Source organism: Mobula hypostoma, chromosome 9 (genome assembly GCF_963921235.1).
Source record: "Mobula hypostoma chromosome 9, sMobHyp1.1, whole genome shotgun sequence".
Taxonomy (NCBI): Eukaryota; Metazoa; Chordata; class Chondrichthyes; order Myliobatiformes; family Myliobatidae; genus Mobula; species Mobula hypostoma.
Window position 1 is genome coordinate 4,501,302 of NC_086105.1, and position 22,668 is coordinate 4,523,969.

Sequence of the window (22,668 nt, forward strand, 5' to 3'; positions counted from 1 at the left end):
CGCATCCCTGTTTTACTCCTGATCTAACTTGAAAAGGCTCTCAGTAATGTTGCTGACCATGACTGTGGCAAGCATGCCATCGTGGAGGAGTCTCAGGATTCGAATGTACTTTTCAGGGCATCCATAGGTGAATAGGACATCCCATAGGAGTTCCCTTGATACCAAGTCAAAGGCTTTGGTGAGGTCGATGAATGCCATGTACAAAGGTTGAAGTTGTTCATGACATTTTTCTTGTAGTTGTCACATTGTGAAGATCATGTTGATTGCTCCACGTGATGGTCTAAAACCAGCTCGTGTCTCCAGAAGGATCTTCTCGGCTAAAGGCTTGAGGTGGTTGTTCATGATGCGGGTCAAGATCTTTCCTGCTGTTGCTAACAGGGAAATTCCACGATAGTTTCCGTATTCAGATCGATCACCTTTCGTTTTGTAGATGGTAATGATTGCCGTGTCTCTAAAGTCTGCTGGTACGTCTTCATTTATCCAGATCTTGATGAGAAGTTGATGCAGTTGATAATGAAGCGGGTTACCTCCAATTTTGTAGACCTTGGCTGGTGTTCCAATGAGTCCAATGGCCTTGTTGTTTTTCAAGGTTTTGATGGCTTCCTTGACTTCTTCAAGTGTTGGTATTTTGCTTAGGGAGTCGTCAACGGGCTGTTTTGGAATGTTGTTAATCACATTCCCGTCAAATGAGACGGTTTGATTTAGAAGATCTTCAAAGTGCTCCCTCCATCTAGAATTGATGTCAGCATTGCTCTTCAGGATGGTTGAACCATCTTTGCTTTTGAGAGGGGCTTGACCGTGCGTGGATGGGCCAAAAGTAGCTTTAGTTGCGTTGAAAAAGCCTCGAGTGTCGTTGGTGTCGGCTAGTTGTTGGATTTCTTGAGCTTTCTTCCTCCACCATTGTTTTTTCAGGTTTGGGGTGTTCTTCTGGACTGCAGCCTTGCATTCCTGATAGCATTTCCTTTAACTTCTATAGTTGTACTGTGGAGAGCATTCTGACAGACTGCATCACTGTCTGGTATGGAGGGGTTACTGCACAGGACTGAAAGATGCTGCAGAAGACTGTAAGTCTAGTCAGCTCCATCTTGGGCACTAGCCTACAAAGTACCCAGGTCATCTTCAGGGAGCAGTGTCTCAGAAAGGCAGCATCCATTATTAAGGACCTCCAGCACCCAGGGCATGCCCTTTTCTCACTGTTACCATCAGGTAGGAGGTACAGAAGCCTGAAGGCACACACTCAGTGATTCAGGAACAGCTTCTTCCCCTCTGCCATCCGATTCCTAAATGGACATTGAATCTTTGGACACTACCTCACTTTTTAAAAAATATACAGTATTTCTGTTTTTGCAAGTTTTTAAACATCTATTCAATGTACGTAATTGATTTACTTGTTTATTTATTATTATTTTTTAAATTTTTCTTCTCTGCTAGATTATGTATTACATTGAACTGCTGCTGCTAAGTTAACAAATTTCACGTCACATACCAGTGATAATAAACCTGATTCTGGTATGTTGGCAAAAGACAAGAATTTACATTCGAAATTTAAATAGTATCTTGATGCCAGATTTTTATTTTAAAATTAATGACCATAAAGGTTAATTGCACATTTACAGATAAAACATCAATCTCTGATAAAATATAAAAATGGATTTGCTTCAAGAAATGGATCACTTTGAACATACAAATACAATAAAAGTTACGGTCACCCTATCACACAGTTGCACCAATTCCTCTAAAAATAAATAAAATTTCTAACGCCACTGTCATCTGTAATATCCAGGACAGGCACTTAGGTATGGAGTGTGCGGAGAAGAACAGATTGAGATGAAAGATGTGGTCAGATTTAAATATTTATACTTTTGGATAGCATGTTAAAATTAGTGCATTTTGACATATTAACAAAAGTATAAATATTTAAATTACATCAGTTAATGTATTTTACAGTAATACAAGCAGTACTCTGGTGCACACATAGGTGCAGCATTAGATCAAATGCAACTACATTTGCAAAGTTCAAACGCCATAAAAGACCCTACAGTCAAATTGACAGTACAGGCTCTTCGCAGTCCTCAAAGTGACAGTATGATCATCTTATTTCACAAACTGTTTTTTTTAAATAGTGCAGTAGTTCAAACAGAGTATAATACCATTTCTGCAATGTACGCAGGTGCTTCTCACTGAGTACTCCAATGACTCCTTCCGAGAATGTCTCCACCAAATCTATCTGTGATACTGATTTCCCATCCCTGATGTACTTTCATGCTTTCAATAATTTTGTAGCTTGTGAGAAAGCCCAAATGGCATTAAATACAGCTGTTTCTGTAAAATACGCTCAGTTTCTGGTCCGCTACTTTCCAGGGTAATACTACTACTGTACCCAGTTCCATTCCTTTTGGTTCATTCAGAGCCTTGTTTGCCTCTGTTATTCAATTCATCCTATGATTATTACAGTTAATCACTTTCTTCCTTCTTGCTGGAGAAACATCTGAATTTTGGATTAAGAACAGAAGTAGAAGTTTGTCATCGTTCCCCTTACACACTGCTTCGATCAGGAGCAACATTTGTGTACACTCGTCTTCTTGGGAAAATTTTTCGCTTTAGTGCAATTAACTGAGGAAACAAGAAGCAATGTGCAATCTTTAATGAGAAATGAAATCTTTTTGAGTGCTACTTCAAACCATAATTGCTTGTCCACAAAACATCTCTTAACAGGAAGAAAGGACACACAAAGCAACATTAAAACAAGAGAAGTTTACACACAATGAGATTATGTGATTAATAGATTTGGTTTGGGATGTTTAATTATGGTGCTTTTTACTACAGCATTGTGAACAAGTTGATGAAAACAGCACTTTGCACTCATAGCAACATCTATGGGTGTAATAGGATCTACAGAAAATGTAGACTTTTTTTTGGAGACTGTACTCACTGGAACTCAGAAGGATGAGAGGAGATCAGCGAGAAGACTTTAAAAGTGAGAAGAGTTTAAAGGGAGTTGGTTATTTCTTCAGCATTTTGATCGGAGCATGACTCCGCAAGCGTGTGGACGTCAGCCAGTGAAAACAGCAAGAAGAGTTTAAAAGGAGACAGCATTATAGAGCAGACGTTCGTGGAGTGGGTGACGGAGTAGAAGGAGACAGAGTAGGAAGGCTTTGGCGTTAACAGGTCAAGGTGAGGTAGGTTGCCTGAGCAGAATACAGACAGGAAGTATGTGTGTGAGGCCAGTTTTCTGTGCTTGATGTCAGATGTGGGATATCTGGGAGACTCCCAGCCTCCTGGACGGCCACATCTGCGCCAGGTGTGTCGTGCTGCAGCTCCTTAGGGACCGTGTTAGGGAACTGTAGATGCAGCTCGATGACTTTCGTCTGGTCAGGGAGAGTGAGGAGGTGATAGAGAGGAGCTATAGGCAGGTAGTCACACCGGGGCCTGGGGAGACAGTTAAGTGGGTAACAGTCAGGAGAGGGAAGGGCAGGAGTCAGAGGCTAGAGAGTACCCCTGTGGCTCTCTCTCTTAACAATAAGTACTCCTGTTTGAGCACTGTTGGGGGGAGACTGTCTACCTCTGGCACAGAGTCTGGTCCTGTGGCTCAGAAGGATAGGGAAAGGAAGAGGATTGCGGCAGTGATAGGGGACTCTATAGTTAGTGGTCAGACAGGGATTCTGTTGACGCAGGAAAGAAGCACAGATGGTAGTTTGCCTCCCCAGTGCCAGGGTCCAGGATGTTTCTGATCGCGTCCACGATATCCTGAAGTGGGAAGGAGAACAGCCAGAGGTCTTGGTCCATATTGGTACCAACGACATAGGTAGGAGGTCCTGAAAGCAGACTACAGGGAGTTAGGAAGGAAGTTGAGAAGCAGGAGCACAAAGGCAGTCATCTCGGGATTACTGCCTGTGCCACACAACAGTGAGTATAGGAATAGAGTGAGGTGGAGGATAAATGCGTGGCTGAGGGATTGGAGCAGGGATTCAGATTTCTGGATCATTGGGACCTCTTTTAGGGCAGGAGTGACCTGTAAAAAAAGGACAGGTTGCACTTGAATCCCAGGGGAACCAATATCCTGGCAGGGAGGTTTGCTAAGGTTATCGGGGAGAGTCTAACCTAGGATTGCTGGGGGATGGGAACCAAACTGAAGAGACGGAGGAAGAGGCGGTTGGCTCACAAATAGAGAAAGCTTGGAGACAGTGCGGGAGGAAAGATAGGTGGTCGAGAAGGGACGCGCTCAGACCGATGGTTTAAGACGTGTCTATTTTAATGCAAAGAGTATTATGAACAAAGCGGATGAGCTTAGGGTGTGGATCAGTACTTGGAGCTATGATGTTGTGGGCATTATAGAGACTTGGACGGCTCAGGGGCAGGAATAGTTACTTTGAGTGCCAGGCTTTAGATGTTTCAGAAAGGAGATAGTGTCACAGCTGCAGAAAAGGAGGAAGACATGGAGGGGATGTCTACTGAGTCTCTGTGGGTGAAAGTTAGGAACAGGAAGCGGTCAATAACTCTACTGGGTATTTTTTATAGCCCACCCAATAGTAACAGGGACATCAAAGAGCAAATAGGGAGACAGATTCTGGAAAGGTGTAATAGTAACAGGGTTGTTGTGGTGGGAAATTTTAATTTCTCAAATATCAATTGGCATGTCCCTAGAGCGAGGGGTTTAGATGGGGTGGAATTTGTTAGACGTGGTCAAGGAAATTTTTTGACACAGTATGTAAATAAGCCTACAAGAGGAGAGGCTGTACTTGATCTAGTATTGGGAAATGAACCTGGTCAGGTGTCAGATCTCTCAGTGGGAGTGCATTTTGGAGATAGTGATCACAACTATCATAGCACTGGAGAAGGATAGGAACAGACAAGTTAGGAAAGCGTTTAATTGGAGTAAGGTGAAATATGAGGCTATCAGGCAGGAACTTGGAAGCATACATTGGAAAGAGACATTCTCAGGGAAATGTGCGGAAGAAATGTGGCAAATGTTCAGGGGATATTTGAGTGGAGTTCTGCATAGGTATGTTCCAATGAGACAGGGAAAGGATGGTAGGGTACAGGAACCGTGGTGTACAAAGGCTGTTGTAAATCTAGTCAAGAAGAAGAGCTTATGAAAGGTTAAAAAAGCTAGGAAATGATAGAGAGCTAGAAGATTATAAGGCTCGCAGGAAGGAGCTCAAGAAAGAAATTAGCGAAGCCGTGAGAAGGATTAAGGAAAACCCTAAGGCATTCTACAAGTATGTGAAGAGCAAGAGGATAAGACGTGAGAGAATAGGACTAATCAGTTGTGACAGTGGAAAAGTGTGTATAGAACCGTAGGAGATAGCACAGGTACTTAATGAGTACTTCAGTATTCACTATGGAAAAGGATCTTGGTGGACTGAAAAGCTTGAGCATGTAGATATTAAGAAAGAGGATGTGCCGGGGCTTTTGGAAAGCAGCAAGTTGGATAAGTCACCAGGACCGGACGAGATGTACCCCAGGCTACTTTTGGAGGAGAGGGAGGAGATTGCTGAGCCTCTGGATATGATCGTTGCATCACCAATGGAGATGGGAGAGTTTCTGGAGGATTGGAGGGTTGTGGATGTCATTCCATTATTCAAGAAAGGGAGTAGAGATAGCCCAGGAAATTAAATGAAGAGCAAGAGATACTGTATGCTTTATAAATCCAAAGCCAAACCTCATACACTTCCCATCATGCCAAATCTTCTCAGACTCTCAAACCAAGAATTCTATAGTATCTAAATAAATAGTCACTTCTCCACTGGAAACATTGCCCCAGCTACATGAAGGTACACCATGACTTTCAATCAAACAACATCCATAACAAATTCAAGATTTACGCACCTGTTCAGCAAAGAAAGAACAAACAGTGAAAGCGATGAGAGTCACAAGCACACAATGTGTCCAGAACTTCAACTTGTCTCTGTAAGCTCTCCTATAAGGAAAACAGTCAATTACATTTAGTTAACTATTTTAAATACAAATCATAGACTTGGCAGCTGATCGATTCTCAAAAGTGTTTGTTATTGCTGACATGATAAACTTTGATAAGCATCTGATAAACTTTGCCCCCATCCAGATCTGTCCACTTGGCGTGTGTATGGGAGAGGGGGAAGGAAAGATGCCCTATTTGCACCCACATTTAATTTTAATATTCTTTTATGTGTTCATTCTATAATTTAATCCACTGTAATGTTCTGAGCTATAGCAAATACGATTGAATAGGAACTCAAATGATCAAACTTAATCAGTTGATTTTTTTTTACTAAGTCAACATCTTCAATGGCTGAATATCCAGACTTTCAAACAGCTTTGCAAATTAAATTTCTCACCCATGATTTCACTAATTAATCTCAATATTTAAGCAACTGTTTTGCTATTCTTACCAAGGTGAAGGAGTGAAGACTTTGACAATCACAGCTACTTCCTGACCCAACCCCCAACACCAAACATAAACAATAACCCCACCACCCCACAAACCCTTATTATATTCATAACCCTAAAACTCAAGATAGATACAAAAAGGAAAAAGATCTCAATAAAGGCAGGTAATGTGGGACCAGGTTAGTGAAGACGTGGGCCAGATCAAAGTGGCAGGGTCGAGCGACACTGAGTCTCCAGTAATGAGATGAAGAGACAAGAGGGATCATTTTCCCACTGTCCACATAATTACATCCTAACCCCACTACAGATCCCCGCAAGGCAGGCAGACCAACTCAAGGGGCACTTCACACCATTCTGCAAGTAGATATACTGAAATATGGTGCCCCAAGATGGAGGGTCATTATCAAACATGGTGATTTTCCACCAAGAACATAAACTACAAGCCACATTTGAATTGTATGAAATCCTGACCATCCCTCAGACTGAGTAACTTGCAAAGGCAACATTCAACACTGAAGCTTACCAATCAACCTGTTTTAGGAGCGCTCCAGTGTAACATCGGCCAATCTGTAGCCTTCAGTCAATGTAGATTTCCACTGTTCGAGTTTTAGATGTTCCTATATAGACCTTTTAGCTTCAGTCACAAAATCCTACAAAAGGTAGTGGACTCGGCCCAGTACTTCATGGGTAAAGCCCTCCCAACCATTGAACACATCCACATTACTGTCGTAGGAAAGCAGCATCCATTAGAGATCCCCACCACCCAGGCCATGCTCTTCTCTTGCTGCTGCCATCAGGTAGATAGTACAAGAGCCTCAGGATTCACACCACCAGATTCAAGAACAGTTTATTACCCCACAGCCGTCAGGCTCTTGAACAAAGGGGATAACTACATTCACCTGCCCATCCATTGAGGTGTTCCCACAATCATTAATCGCACTTTAAGGTCTCTTTATCTTGTTCATTCATGTTCTCGTTATTTATTTCTATTTGCATTTGCAGTTTGTTGTCTTCTGCACCCGGTTGATCTTTCATTGATCTCATTATTGTTGTTATTCTATAGATTTGCTGAGTATGCCCACAGGAAAATGAATCTCACGGCTTTATATGGTGACATATACTGTATGTACTTTAATAAAATTTACCTTAACTTCAATTTATTCCTTATGCTTTTAAATTTACAATGACATTTTTCTGTCCATTCAAAAATGATTTACCTGAGCATGTACGTGTCCCTGATGTAATACTGATTAAGAGAGACAAGCAGATTCTATTCTACAGCGGAATGTTATAAAAAAAAGAGCCTGTGAACTATAGTTTGACTAATCTGGAAAATGGGCAAAGTGCACATGGAATACAGTATAGGGAAGTGTATGGTTGTGCACTTTAGTAGAAGGAATAAAGATATTGACTATTTCTGAATGGGGAGAAAATTCAGAAATCAGAGGTGCAAAGAGACTTGGGAGTCCTCGTGCAGGACTCCCTAAAGTTTACATTGCCGGTTGAGACTGTAGTAAGGCAAGGAATTGCAATGTTAGCATTCATTTTGAGAGGACTAGAATACAAAAGCAAGAATGTGATGCTGAGTTTTATAAGGCATTGCTTAGATTCCACTTGGAGTATTGCGAGTAGTTTTGGGCCCCCTATCTAAGATAGAACATAGAACAGTACAGCACAGGGACATGCCCTTTGGCCCACAATGTCGTACTTTACCTCAAAGTGCCCTAGCATATCAATACACTCAGCACTGATCTCCCTATCCTCATGTCTTTCTCCTTGGTAAATACTGAGTACTTATTAAGGACTTCACCCACATCCCCTGCGTCCAAGAAAATGATCTCCTCCCCCCCACCCCCACCCTGTTACCTTTGAGTGGTCCCACCCTCTCCCTAATTATCCTCTTGCTCCTGATGTATGTATAGAATACCTTCGGATTAATTTTAATCCTACTTGCTAAGGACATTTCATGGACACTGCTGGGTTTCCTAATTCCTTTCTTGTGTTCTTTTCTGGCTTTCTTAGAATTCTCAAGGGCTCTGTTTGATTCGAGCTTCCTAAGCTTTACATACTTTTCCTTTTTGTTACTGACTAAATTCATCACGTCTCTTGACATCCAAGGTTTCCCTTATCTTCTCCTTCCTTCTACAGGAACATTCTTGTCCTGTACTCTCTGCAGTTGGTCTTTAAACACTCTCTACATGTCAGATTTGGACTTGCCCAAAAACAGTTATTTTGATGAAGGGTCGACTGTTTACTCTTCTCTACAGATGCTGCCTGGCCTGCTGAACTCCTCCAGCACTGTATGTAGCCCCAATTAACTCTCCCTAGTTCCTGCCTAATGTTTTCATAATTTGCCCTGCTCCAATTTAACACTCTCCCACAAGGTCCATGCTTATCTGTATCAACAGCTATCTTAAAACGTATGGAGTTGTGGTCACTGTTCACCCACTGAAAGGTTGGTCACCTGGCCAGACTCATGACTGAACACCAGGTCCAAAACAGCCCCTCCCTCTTGTTGAACTATCTACGTACTGATTTAAAACTTCCTGGATGCAGCTAACAAACTGTGCCCCATCTAACCTCTTACACTAAGAAGGTGCCAGTATATATTAGGGAAGTTGAAGACCTCCATGACAACAACCCTATTGTTTTTACACCTTTTGTAATCTGCCTGTGCATCTGTACCTCAGTGACAATGTGGCGGGGCGGGGGGGTCTGCAATACAATCCCAGAGTGATCGCATCCTTCCTTTTTTTGTTCCATCCATATAGACTGTGCTGGCATTGGAGAGGGTTCAGAGGAGGTTAACAAGAATGATTCCAGGAATGAAAGGGTTAACATAAGAGAAGTGTTTGATGGCTCTGGGCTTGTACTCATGAGGGGAGATCTCATTGAAATGTTTCGAATATTGAAAGGCATAGATAGAATGGATGCGGTGAGGATGTTTCAAATAGAGTCTAGGACCAAGGAGCACAGCGTCAGAATAGAAGGACGTCCCTTCAGAACAGTGATGAGGAGGAATTTCTTCAGCCAGAGCCCGGTGAATCCAGTCAATTCATTGCTATGGTAGCCAAATCATTGGGTATAGTTAAAGTGGAGATGGGTAGGTTCTTGATTAGTCAGGGTGTCAAAGATTATGGGGAGAAGGCAGAGGAACAGGATTGAGAGGGATAATAAATCAGCCATGATGGAGTGGTGGAGCAGACTCAATGGCCTAATTGCGCACCTATGTCTTATGGTATGAAAGGACAACAGTTCATATAACAGATACCAGATTCAGAACGAAGTTAGGAGAGAAAAGGCCTCCAGGAAGGATATTATGTCTCAATTAGAAAGCATCACGTTTACTGAGTCAGAGTCATACAGCACAGAAACGTGACTTCCTCATCATGTATCTATCTATTTACCAGCAGTTTGTCCATGGTTTTCATCTTCTAACCATCCATCCCAGGCAACATCCTGGTGAACCTCCTCTGCACATTCTCCAGTGCAATCACATCCTTCCTATAGTGTGGTAACCAGAAATGAACAGATTTCAATCAGCTGTTCACTAACCAAATGCTTTATCTGGTGGAACCTGTTCTTATATTCCAAACCCTGGCTTTCCCACATGCCTTTTAACCATCAAAGCTACCTGTGCCTCCACTATCAAAAATCCTTGGTCTTGCACACCTAGCTCGCTCTGTTCCTCAGAATTCCTTATTATTGCATTTCTCCTACATTTCCTGGTCTCCCCAAAATTCCTTTAGGATTAAATTCTATCTGCTATTTCAATGTCATTTTACTCTCCATTCTTTCCTAGTTTGAAGCATGCCATTCAAGAAGCAATAGATTGGTGTCTACACCATGCTGTGAATCTTTATCTGCACGCATTCAAAATGAGCACACCATTTCTTTGACAAGGGCTAAAGACCTAGTAAATGACTACATTTATCTTGACTTGCTCACAAATGGAACTAAAAACTTACTGGCAAATTAAAACATTAGTATTTTTGACTCCAGTAAATCACATCCTTTTGTATATTAACAAAATGCACCATATTTTAGAATCAAAATTACTGTAACATTATCTTGCCGTATATAAATAGCTGTGTAATAGTCTGTAATCAAACAAATTAACAGTAGGTATAAATAAGACAAACGCTATTCTTGGCAACACACTGGACTAACCTGTAATTACCACTGGTCAAGTGAGGAACAACACATTTTATCATGTTGTACAAGGAGAAATAAAATGAAGTACAATTTATGATGATTTTACAAATGGAAACAGTATAGCAGAGAGTGTACTGCCCCTCAAGAGAACTGGAATAGGGATGTGTTACCATTCATCACCTTCATGGCTATAAGATAAAGTCTAAATATTCTACACACAAAATGCTGAAGGAATTCAGCAGGCCAGGAAGCATCCATGGAAAAAAGCACAGTCGACGTGTTGGGCCGAAACCCTTTGGCAGGACTAGAGGAAAAACGCTGAGGAGTAGATTTAAAAGGTAGGGTGAGGGGAGAGAAACATCAGGCAACAGGTGAAACCTGGAGGGGGAGGGATGAAGCAGAGCTGGGAAGTTGATTGGTGAAAGAGACAGAAGGCCATGAAAGAAAGAAAAAGGGGGAAGGAGCACCAGAGGGAGGTGATGGGCAGGCAAGGAGATGAGGTGCGAGGGAAAAGGGAATGGGAAATGGAGGGGGGGTGTGTTGGGGGGGGCATTATACAACACAGTCACAAGGGAACAAAAAATACAGGGTTAAACTCAATGCCTCGACTAATAAAGGTAAGCACAGCATAAGCCTTCTCAAATTGTGTGGCCACTTTCAAGGAGCTATGAACTTGGACTCCAAGATCTATCTGCTCATCAACACCATTAAGGGTCTTGCTCTGCCCTTAAGTATACTGTCTCTTTACATGGGTAACTCCATCTGCCATTTCTCTACTCATATCTGCAAATGATCTGTTGTACTCTTTATTAATTTTCTATGCTATCCACACTACCACCAATCTTTGTATAATTTGCAAATTTACTATTCCACCTACCTACATTTTCATCCAGGCCATTTATATACATGACAAACAGCAGAGAAACCAGTACAGGTCCCTGAGGAATGCCACGAACCACAAACCTTCAGCTAGAACAAATCCCTTTGACCAGTACCCTCTGTCATTTAGCCAGTTCTGAATCCAAACAGGCAATTTACCAGGGATCCCATGCACCTTCATCTTCTGGAAGAGCCTCCCATGGGGGACCTTTACAAACACCTTACTATTGTCCACATAGACAATGTCCACAGCTCTACCTTCATTGACCACTCTCATCACTTAGTCAAAAGAAAGCAGTTGTTGAGTCTGTGTCCACCACTCTCTTCAGCAATGTACACCAGATACTCACCACCCAATGGGAAAAAGGCACCCCTCAGATCTCCTCTAAACTGTTAACATCTTACTGAAAATCTATCTTTCCTTCAGTTTAATTCGCCTCTTTTACGGGGATGGGATGAAGATGCCTGCAGTCTAACCCATCTGTACTCAGTTTTATATATCTGGTAAAACAGATCTAGCCTCACTAGTCATTCCTTGTTACAACAAACAGTGCAAACCCTTTAGTAATGTATACCAATATTATGTCTTTGTACTGCAGTGTTCCTGCAAAAAAAAACAAATTTCATGTTATTTAAGACAGTGATAAATTTGATTCCATTCCAGACAACATCCTGGTGAATCTACTCTACACTGTCTCTGCGCTATCACATTCTTCCTGTACCTTGGTGACCAGACTACATACAGTGCCCCAGACTGAGTTCTGACCAATGTTTCATAACTTGTTTTCAGTGCTCCAGCTAACGAAGGCCAGTTTCCCATATGCTATCCCATTCATGACATCTACCTGCTTTGTCATCTTCAAAGATCTTTGGATGCACTCTTGGGTTCCTCTGTTCCTTAACATGCCCTAGAATGGTACCATCCATGCTGCATGCCTAAGCTTCATCAGTACTCCCTAAATTGAGCATCACCTCAATTGTCTCGATTAAATTCCATCTGTCATTTTCCAATCCATTTCAATACATCAGTATCACCCAGAAGCATAAGACTACCTTCCACACTGTCAACCGGTTCCCCAATCTTAGTTCAATCTGCGAATTTATTATTCATGCCACCGACATCCATCTCTAAACCATTCTTCTACATTAAGAACAATAAGAGTCCAGCACCAATCCCTGCAGAACACAAAAGTATCCAATCAGAACAACAACTCTCTACCACCATCTTCTGTCTCCTATTGCTAAGCCAATTTTAGATCCAATTTGTCACGTTCTGCTGGTTCCCATGGTCCCTTTTGGATCAGTCTCCCACGTGGGACATCATCGAAGAACATGTAAACACATCTAATGCACAGCTTCCTCAAAAAAAAAATGAGATTGGCAAGACCAGATCTGCCCTTGACAAAACCATGTTGACATCTCTGATTAGAATCAGGTTTTGTGAAATTTGTAGAATGCAATACATGATAAAATAGAAAAAAGTAACTCAATTACAGCAAGTATATATATGTATATTAAATAATTAAAAATAGTGCAAAAACAGAAATAATATTTTTAAAAATGAGGTAGCGTTCATGGGTTCAATGTCAATGTAGGAATCGGATGGCAGAGAGGAAGAAGCTGTTCCTGAATCGCTGAGTGTGTGCCTTCAGGCTCCTGTACCTCCTTCCTGACGGTAACAATGAGAAGAGGGCATGACCTGGGTGATGGAGGTCCTTAATAATGGCCACTGCTTTTCTGAGGCACCGCTCTTTGAAGATTTCTTGGATACTATGGAGGCTGGTACCCAAGAAGGAGCTGACTAATTTTACAACTTCCTGTAGCTTCTTTCAATCCTGTGCAGTAGCTTCCCCCATACCAGCATATCAGAATGTTCTCCATGTCAGGCATGACCCTGCCTTTAACTACTCCCACCGCTCTTTTTCTTACAGTAGCTTCCTTATGACTAATATCAGAACCACAGGTCTATAGCTGTTAGGCTTTTCCTCTGCAGTCCCTTCTTGAAGATTTACCACCCTCCAGTCATTTGGTACCTCCCTTCTGGATGGAAAAGATATAAAATTATCATCTAGAGGCTGAGCGAGTTGGTACTGCAAGGACTTTGTAGGCACTTACCACCCGGGTAATAGTTGGTGCCATAATTGTTCATTGTACTATTTATTGTTTACCTCTGCTGAGCACTACATGCATTTTGAATTATATTTTATTAACTTATTTGTGGTAATATTTTGGCTTATGTGCTGTGTGATACATGTTTTGTGGGTGCACTGTTATCCAGAAGACCATGTTTTGCTTGGTTGGATGTAAGTAAAATCAGATGACAATAAACTTGCAACTTACAGGTGAATCCAAACCCTAACATCAAACCACGTTTTTCTGGGACTACAGCACTTCAGCTTTGGTTTGCAGGCTGGCATAAAGCTGAGCTCTATATCTCTTGACATGAAGCTGGTTCACATTGTTTCTGGAAACATGAACTAACAGTTCCAATCCTCCAAGAGGACCACAACCTTATCGTTGGGTTTGGAGGCTTGCAGGCTTGCATCCTTCAATGACCCAGTGATCTATGCTGGCTTTATGCTCTGGCTCTTGCAGGGTCACCCGTGCCCAAAAGGTCAAAGGGTAGAGGCCAGATTAAGAGTGGTCCACTTGTCCTCTAGGTTTGGGGCTTCAGCTCAGGGCTAACAAACATGACTGGTAAAAAAAAAACTGTTAGGGAAACAGCAATAAAGAATTATTTTACATCTGTGTGTGATGGCATTCCTGAGTCTCCTCTAGGCCTAAAATGGCTGCCAAAGACAGACAGAGATGGGGGGCCTTCATTGCTGCCCAAAATGCCAGCTGGCATGACAGGCAGCAAGTAATAGTACCAATGAAAGAAATGAAATTGAAGTATCAAGTACAAAATTAATATTCTGAAAATGCCATTGGCATAATGGGCAGCAAGTAATAGTACCAATGAAAGAAGTGAAATTGAATTATCAAGTACAAAATTAATATTTTGAACAACATATTTCCTATAAAAAAGTGGGCTCCCAGACATAGTATCACCTTTAATAAGGTTGAATAGGTTCAAAAAGTTCAAAGTAAATCTATTATCAAAGTACATATATGTCATCCTATACAACCCTGAGATTCATTTTCTTGCAGGCATTCACACTAAATACAAGAAACACAATAGAATCAATGAAAAGCCACACACAACAAGATGGACAAACAATCCATGTGCAAAAGACAATTAACTAGGCAAACAGAAAGAAAAAAGTATAAAAAGTAACCAAAAAATACCGAGAACATGAGATGAAGAGTCGTTGAAAATGATTCCACAGGTTGTGGGAACAATTCAGTAATGGGTTAGGACTTTATCTGCAAGAGCGTAGGAGAATGAGGAGAGATTTGATAGAGGTATACAAAATTATGAGAGGTATGGATAGAAACATAGAAACATAGAAAATAGGTGCAGGAGTAGGCCATTCGGCCCTTCGAGCCTGCACCGCCATTTATTATGATCATGGCTGATCATCCAACTCAGAACCCCACCCCAGCCTTCCCTCCATACCCCTGATCCCCGTAGCCACAAGGGCCATATCTAACCCCCTCTTAAACATAGCCAATGAACTGGCCTCAACTGTTTCCTGTGGCAGAGAATTCCACAGATTGACCACTCTCTGTGTGAAGAAGTTTTTCCTAATCTCGGTCCTAAAAGGCTTCCCCTTTATCCTCAAACTGTGACCCCTTGTTCTGGACTTCCCCAACATCGGGAACAATCTTCCTGCATCTAGCCTGTCCAATCCCTTTAGGATTTTATACGTTTCAATCAGATCCCCCCTCAATCTTCTAAATTCCAACGAGTACAAGCCCAGTTCATCCAGTCTTTCTTCATTTGAAACCCCTGCCATCTCAGGAATCAATTTGGTGAACCTTCTTTGTACTCCCTCTATGGCACGGATAAATATAAGCTGGTTTTCCCGCTGAGGTTGGGTGAGACTCTAACTAGAAGTCATGGGTTAAGGGTGAAAAGTGAAATGTTCAAGGGGAACATGAGGAGAACTTCTTCACTTAGAGGATAGTATGTGTGGAACGAGCTGCCAATAGAAGTTGAGGATGCAGGTTCAACTGTAATATTTAAGAGAAGTTTGTGTTAGTACATGGTTGGGAGGGGTATGGAGGGCGATGGTCCAAGTCCAGCTCAATGGGACTAGGCAGATTAGTAGTTCGACTTAGACTAGATGGGCTGAAGGACCTATTTCAGTGTTGTAGTTCTCTATAAGCATATAGATGGGACGAGTATGTTGAACTATGGTCCGGGTATGGGTTGATGGAATGTGGGAGAGTAACAGTTCGGCATGGAATAGAAGGGCTGTTTCTATGACTCAACAGCACTTACCATTCTCGAAGCTCATGCATGTGGAGAAATCGATTGCGGTATTCCCTTGGAAGTTCAAACTGGGACGCTACTGGGAATAATGACTCATAGAAATCACGAAGCACTGCCTTCACTGTGGCTCCGTCTTTGTGATTGTGATCAATATTGTCATTCAAACAAATAAACTTCCTGTGGGAGCATGAAGATACAGTATATATTTAAATCAATGGTGGAACATTTGGTCATTAAATATTTGAAAACTCAATTCAGTTGTAGGAGCTCATTATTTTAAGCATATTTCTCAAATCTATAAGAGCCAAAACATGCTGCTTCCACATGACTCTAATACACATTTTTACATGGTGTTCAGTTTGTCTGTGTAGTTTAGATGCCTCCTGAGAAATTTCCCTCTCCAAAGGATTTATGCCACATACTTAACATTTATCTGCTTCAAAAGGTCCTTGGTTTTGTTGAATGCTGGAATTATGATGCTAGTGCACAGGAGGCTTGGTTTTAAATCAGTCCATCATTGCATGTCCTTAGTCCCACAATGTACACACTTTAAACATTCATCCACTTCCTATGTTAAGGCTGTAATGGATGCTGCTTTTGCACCTGTTCTGGCCAAAACAATTCATTATGCTGAGAGTATTTTGCCTTCTCTTCAGCCTTCTGACATCAGCTTAAATTTATACAATTGGAACCAACACCAATACCATGGGGTAGCACAGAAGCATCGTGGTTAGCACAATGCTTTACAGTACCACCGACCAGGGTTCAATTCCTGTGTCTTTCTGTAAGGAGTGTGTACGTTTTTCTCGTGATTGCGTGGGTTTCCTCCGGGTAATTTGGTTTCCCCCCACATTCCAAAGACATACGGGTTATTAGGTTAATTGGTCACAGGGCTGTTGGGCCAGAAGGGTCTGTTACTGTGCTGTATCTCTAAATTTAAAATTTACAGGAAAACTTAATTCCAATAGGAAACATCAAGAAAAATGAATCTGCAGAATCTCAAGCTAATGAACTCCACTTGCCAATTTATCTCACTATTTGTATCGTTAGCATTTTCTCTCTCTTTTCATTACTAAAGCTCTTCATAGTATCCATGAATCTCTTCTGTAATTTTCTAAATTAAGGCTCTTGGCACACAGATTGCAGCCACTGTAATATTAAGTGCATATTATTTATAAACTGAGAGGATTAATGGCCCCATTATGACATCTGGTGGTCAAAATCTGCATCTTTCAATTATTAAAAAAAAGGTGGGACAGCAGAGACCTAATTGGATGAGGACTAACCAATCAGGAGGGACAGAAAACAGGGTTATAAATACTACAGGACTAGACTGCCCAGGCATCATTTCTATGAAAATGATAAGAGTTTGTCATTGAAACATTGTTTAAGATCAATACCTGTATCTGGCTGGAAGCCCGAGAAGAGTTTATTCGTTATATACACCAGGAAATTAATAGATCCTTTTTTGTAAAATTAGAAACTCCTTAATCAATACTGTTGTCCAGCTAGTCTTCAAACACTCTCTGGCGTCACTCGCAATTTTATCAGCTTCCTCTGCAGCAGCTTAACAAATGCCTTCTGAATATTCAAACATTCTCTGCATTTTTCAACACAAATCATTTCTAGTGTTTTTCAGTCATAGAAAAGATGAACAGGACAAGAAATTCCAATGTTGATTGGAGCCGGAATGACCACTGTGACCAGGCAAACCACCATCTTGTGACAAATCTCCTTGATTATATAATGCATCAACAAATAAATCGTACACACACACGTGGAGGAACTCAGCAGGTCAGGAAGGATCTATGGAAATTAATAAACAGCCAACGTCTCGGGCTGAGACCCTTCATCAGGACTGGAAAGGAAGGGGGGAATTATCTCAGAATAAAAAGGTGTAGGGAGGGAAGGAGGACTACCTAGGTGACAGATGAAGGCAAGTAGGTGGAAGAAGTAAAGGGCTGGAGAAAGAGAAATCTGATAGAGGAGAGAAAAGTGGACCATGGGAGAAAGGGAAGAAGGAAGGCGCGGTTGATAGATAGGTGAAGAGAGCAGGTAACAGGCCATAGTGGGGGATAGAGGAAAGTGATTTTTTTTTAAAACCAGAGAAATCTATAATTATGCCATCAGATGTTGTTCTTCCACAATGAGAGTAGCCTCATCACAGCAAAAGAGGCGGCCATGGACCAACATGCCAGAACGGATCAGGGCGAGGAATTAAAAAGGTTGGCTAACAGGAAATTCCACTCTTGGCAAATGGAGTTAAGGTGCTCGACAAAGCACTTTGTTTGAACTATTGCAAAAATCGAGCACTGCATAATTTCAGCATGACCTTGGGAGCTTTGATTGCTTAATTTTGTTGGCATTGGTGGCTAAGATATTTTTTAAACATCTTGATATGCTAGAATGAATTTGGAATTTTTACTCCATCCATTCAAACACATGCTTGGTTTATGAACTTAACCTTGGTGCATATGAAATAAAACTTTGATTTAGCCAAACAGACGAGGCTTGTCAGGGCTAGGAAAAGTGATCTCCTTGAACCCACTGTTGTGCCATTTTCCAAACACAGAAGTCTTTATACGTACAAAGACCATACAATGTATCATTGGATGCTACATAATTCATAACAATTTATTGAAATGTCAGAGAAAATATTGCCATGGTTATTACCACATTTATACCTAGGGTTTCTTCGGATATCATCCAATTGTCCAACAACATGAGAAACATTAGTGCGAATCATTTTAAAAGCAATCTCTTCTTCACCCATTATTTCAAACCTGTGTATAAATAAAAGGGGAAATTAGTCCAGAAACTCTTCCTCAATAACAGAGAGTAAGGGCTGAACAAGCAAATTATAGACTATTAAATGTGCTAGAACTATAAAGTACAAGGTAAATTTATTACCAAAGTACATATATGTGTCCACATACAATCCTGAGATTCAATTTCTTGCAAGCATTCAAAGTACAGAGAAACAATGAAATGGTAGAAAAACCGCACCCAAGCGCAAATAACCAATGTGCAAAGACAACTGCACAAATACAAAGAAAACAAAATAATAATAATAAATAAATAAGCATTAGGTGTCAAAAACATGAAGAGTCCCAGAAAGTGAATCCATATGTTATGTGGAACAATTCAGAGTTGGGGTGAGTGAAGTTATCCCCTCTGATGGTTAATAACTGTTCCTGAACCTGGCCGTGTGGGTCGAATGGCTCATCCTTAGGCAGAAATATTAAACAAAGGATGAGTAGATAATATGGAGACTAACAAAAACGTGTGAAGCATCGGTCTGTTTGATTGCAGTTTACTCTAATGGGATAAAATCCCATCAGTAATCCCACATGCAACTATTGCTGGTGTTGATCTTATTTCCAGGGTTAATGTTTAACTTGGCCACTTTATCATAAACTGACAAAATTGGGAGCATGCTTCCGATTACAACCGGTGAAAAAGCTCATCGTAATTTATTGAAGACTAGAGAAGTGAGGAAAACTCCTGAGCAGAGCAGAGAATGGTTCATGTTAAGATAGTGCACTCTCAATCTCTCCCCCACTGCCCCACCACTGATTAAAGAGTGCAGAAAAGGTTTACCGGGACGTTGCCTAGACCTGGGAGAGGTTGTGTAGAACTGGACTTCATTCTCTGAAGATAGGAGCTTGAGGAGAAATCTGATAGAGGTATACAGGATCATGAGTGGCACAGACCAGGTGAAAGCACAGTGTCTTTTTGCCACTGAGGGGATGCTAAAAGGAAGAGGGCACAGGTTTAAAATCCCAAGAGATTTTAAATGGGCATTGGGGGCAGCTTCTTCACTCAAAGGGTGGTGTGCATTTGAAATAAGCTGCCAGAAACAGTGGTTGAGGCAGGCATATTAGCAACTTTTAAGTAAGTCCATGGATAGGAGAGGTTTAGAGCGCTATGGGATAAACTGGCAGATGGGACTAGCTCGCTGGACAACACAGTCAGCAACAATGAATTAGGCTGAAGAGTCTGTTTCTGTGTTTATGACTCTAATTCTGGAAACGTCTGATGTGACATATTGCTCAAAATGGATTTTTTTTTCATGAGATGCTTTTAAAAGGAATAAAATTATTACATATCTACAAACATTAGTTGTTTTCCAATGGATATAAATGGATAATCAAACCCAAAGTGCTTATATCCAAAAAAAACCGATCTATATAGCTTTGTACATACTTGTATTTATTTTTGTCCTTGTAAGCCTTACGAATACGATCAGTAACGGGCTTGCAGTTGATCACAAGTCCTTTAGTCACTGGAGGCTAGAGCAAAGATTTTAAAGAAATTCAAACATTACTCAAAGGAAGGAACAGCATTTACCACATTAATATTACCACAAGTAAAGCAAACATGAAGAGATTCCATCTCATTGCTCAAATGCTTTGCAATTTTACCTATTTAATACATTTCCCAGAATTCATCTATCATGCCAGTATCAAATTATCTGACTTGACATTAGTTTTTAACTGAATGTTTTAAATCACCTTTGTAAAAATAAGTACTTATACATAAAACATTAGAAATTTTTATTTCAGATCCATATAATTGCTAGATGTTTTAGTTTTAGTCTTAGTCTCACTATTATGCATGCATTTCAACACACCACTGCACAACTCAAATTCCTCACTGAAAGCTGCACTAAATCAACACTACTTTAACTACACATTACATAGAATGCAACTTTACAAATGGTTATCACTTACAAATGGGATCCTTCCTAATATTCTACTCTGATAATAGACACTGGTTGTGGCGTCAACATAATAGAACATAGAACAGTACAGATAATATAACACAATAGGCCACAATGTTGTGCCAAACCAATTAAATTAGTAACTAAATGACTAACTAATCTCTTCTGCCTACACAATGTCATATCCTTCCATTTTCCTCATATTCACGTGCTTAGCTAAACGTCTTTTAAAAAACTCAAATGTTTCTACCTCTACCACTGCCCCAGACAGCACAGTCCCAGACACGCACCATTACTATTCTGTGTAAAAAAACCTGCCCCTCACATCTTCTTTGATATTACCCCCGTCACCTGAAATGGAAACGGGAAAAAGATACTGTCTATCTATGCCTCAATTTTGTAAACCTCTCATCAGATCTCCCCTCAGCCGCTCGCGAGAAAACAACCCAAGTTTGTCCAATCTCTCATGATAGCACATGCCCTCCAATCCAGGCAACATCGTGGCTAATTTGTTCTGAACCCTCTCCAAAGCCTTGTCATCCTTCTTATAAAAGGGTGACCAGAACTGTATGCAATACTCCAGATGCGATCTAACTGGAGTTTTATAAAGCTGCAACATAACTTCCTAAATCTTGAACTCAATATCGCGACTAACGAAGGCAAACATGTCATATACATTCTTAACTTACCCTATCAGCCTGTGTAACCACTTTCAGGGAGCATTTATTGTGAATAAATTGCTTACGAATAAAAACAATGGCCACGGAAACTCAATCATTTTTACCTGAGTTTTTATGTGTTGCACTGTACTGCTGACATAAAAAAACCAAATTTTATGACACAAGTGAGTGATGACAAACCTGATTCTGATACGGGTCTCTATTGTGGACTGAGAGTGGAAAGGGGGCAGGGAAAGGGGAATCATGGTTGGGAAAAAGGGAAGGGAGATGGGAGGGACCAGGAAATACCAGAGACACGTTCTGTCATGACCAATAAACCAATTGTTTGGAATCAAGTTGTGTGTCGGCACCCCCACCACCAGCACTTCATCCCTCAGTGCTCCCCTTTGCTATTCCCAACATCCTTTGCTCTCACCAGATTTAAAAACTCACCCTGGGCTCTATGTTGGCAAATACAGTACTGTGCAAAACTCTTGGGCACATAGATATAGCTAGGGTGTCCAAGACTTTTGCACAGTACTGTATACAATGTCATCAGTAAAGCAGTGATTTTCACCAATGAGGAAAAGCCAAATGCATCCCTGTTTTACGACAGGAAGTTGGCCCTAACAGAATTCACCAATATCAAAATGTTTGTAATACAGAATAAAAATTCACTATTTCAGAATTTGAAGAAAAAGAAACACACAATGACAAAGAAACACAAGGGAGATTGAAAATTTGGCCGAGTGGTGTTAGAACAATAACCTCTCACTTAATGTCAATAAGACCAAAGAATTAATTGTAGACTTCAGCAAAGGAAAACCAGAGGTCCATGAGCCAGTAGCCAGTATGCATTGGAGGATCAGAGGTAGAGAGGGTCAGTAACTTTAAAATCCTGGGTGTCACCATCTCAGAAGACCTGTCCTGGAACCATCATATAAATATATTTGCAAAGAAAGCACGACAGCACCTCTGCTTCTCAGAAGTCTGCAGAGATTCAGCACGTTATCAGAAACCTTGGCAAACTTTTATAGATGTGTGGTGAAAAGTGTGCTATCGAGTTGCATTACAGCCTGGTATGGGAACACCAATGCCTTTGGGCAGAAAATCCTACGAAAGGTACCTACGCAGATCATAGGTAAAGCCCTCCCAATCATTGAGCACATCTACATGAAATGTTCATCAAAGAACTTCACCACCCAGGCCATTCTTGCTGCTGCCACCAGGTAGAAGGTACAGGTGCCTCAGGACCCGCACCACCAGATTCAAGAACAGTTACTACCCCTCAATCACCAGGCTCTTGAACAAAAGGGGATAACTATATTCATTCTAATCCTGGTGTTCCCACAACCGATGGTTTCACTTGAAGGACTCTATATCTTGTTATTTCATGCTTGTTATTTATTGCTATTTATTTATATTTGCATTTGCACATTCTGTTGTTCATTGATCCTGCACACAATTACTGTTCTATACATTTGCTAAATATGACCACAGGAAAA

At 41.0% G+C, this 22,668-nt stretch overlaps 1 protein-coding gene across 2 annotated transcripts in view; it reads right to left on the minus strand.

Moving 5' to 3' along the window:
* Window positions 1–954: 954 nt before the first annotated feature.
* gnptab (N-acetylglucosamine-1-phosphate transferase subunits alpha and beta) overlaps window positions 955–22,668 on the minus strand; it is a 79,868-nt gene continuing 58,154 nt past the window's right edge. For both annotated transcript variants that reach the window (XM_063057643.1, XM_063057644.1), the window contains exons 18-22: window positions 19,988–20,073; window positions 18,466–18,564; window positions 15,791–15,958; window positions 5,830–5,920; window positions 955–2,613 (exon numbers count right to left, since the gene is read on the minus strand). In XM_063057643.1, the coding sequence (XP_062913713.1) occupies window positions 2,536–2,613; window positions 5,830–5,920; window positions 15,791–15,958; window positions 18,466–18,564; window positions 19,988–20,073 (522 nt within the window). In that variant the 3' untranslated portion in view covers window positions 955–2,535. The remainder of the gene's footprint in view (window positions 2,614–5,829; window positions 5,921–15,790; window positions 15,959–18,465; window positions 18,565–19,987; window positions 20,074–22,668) is intronic.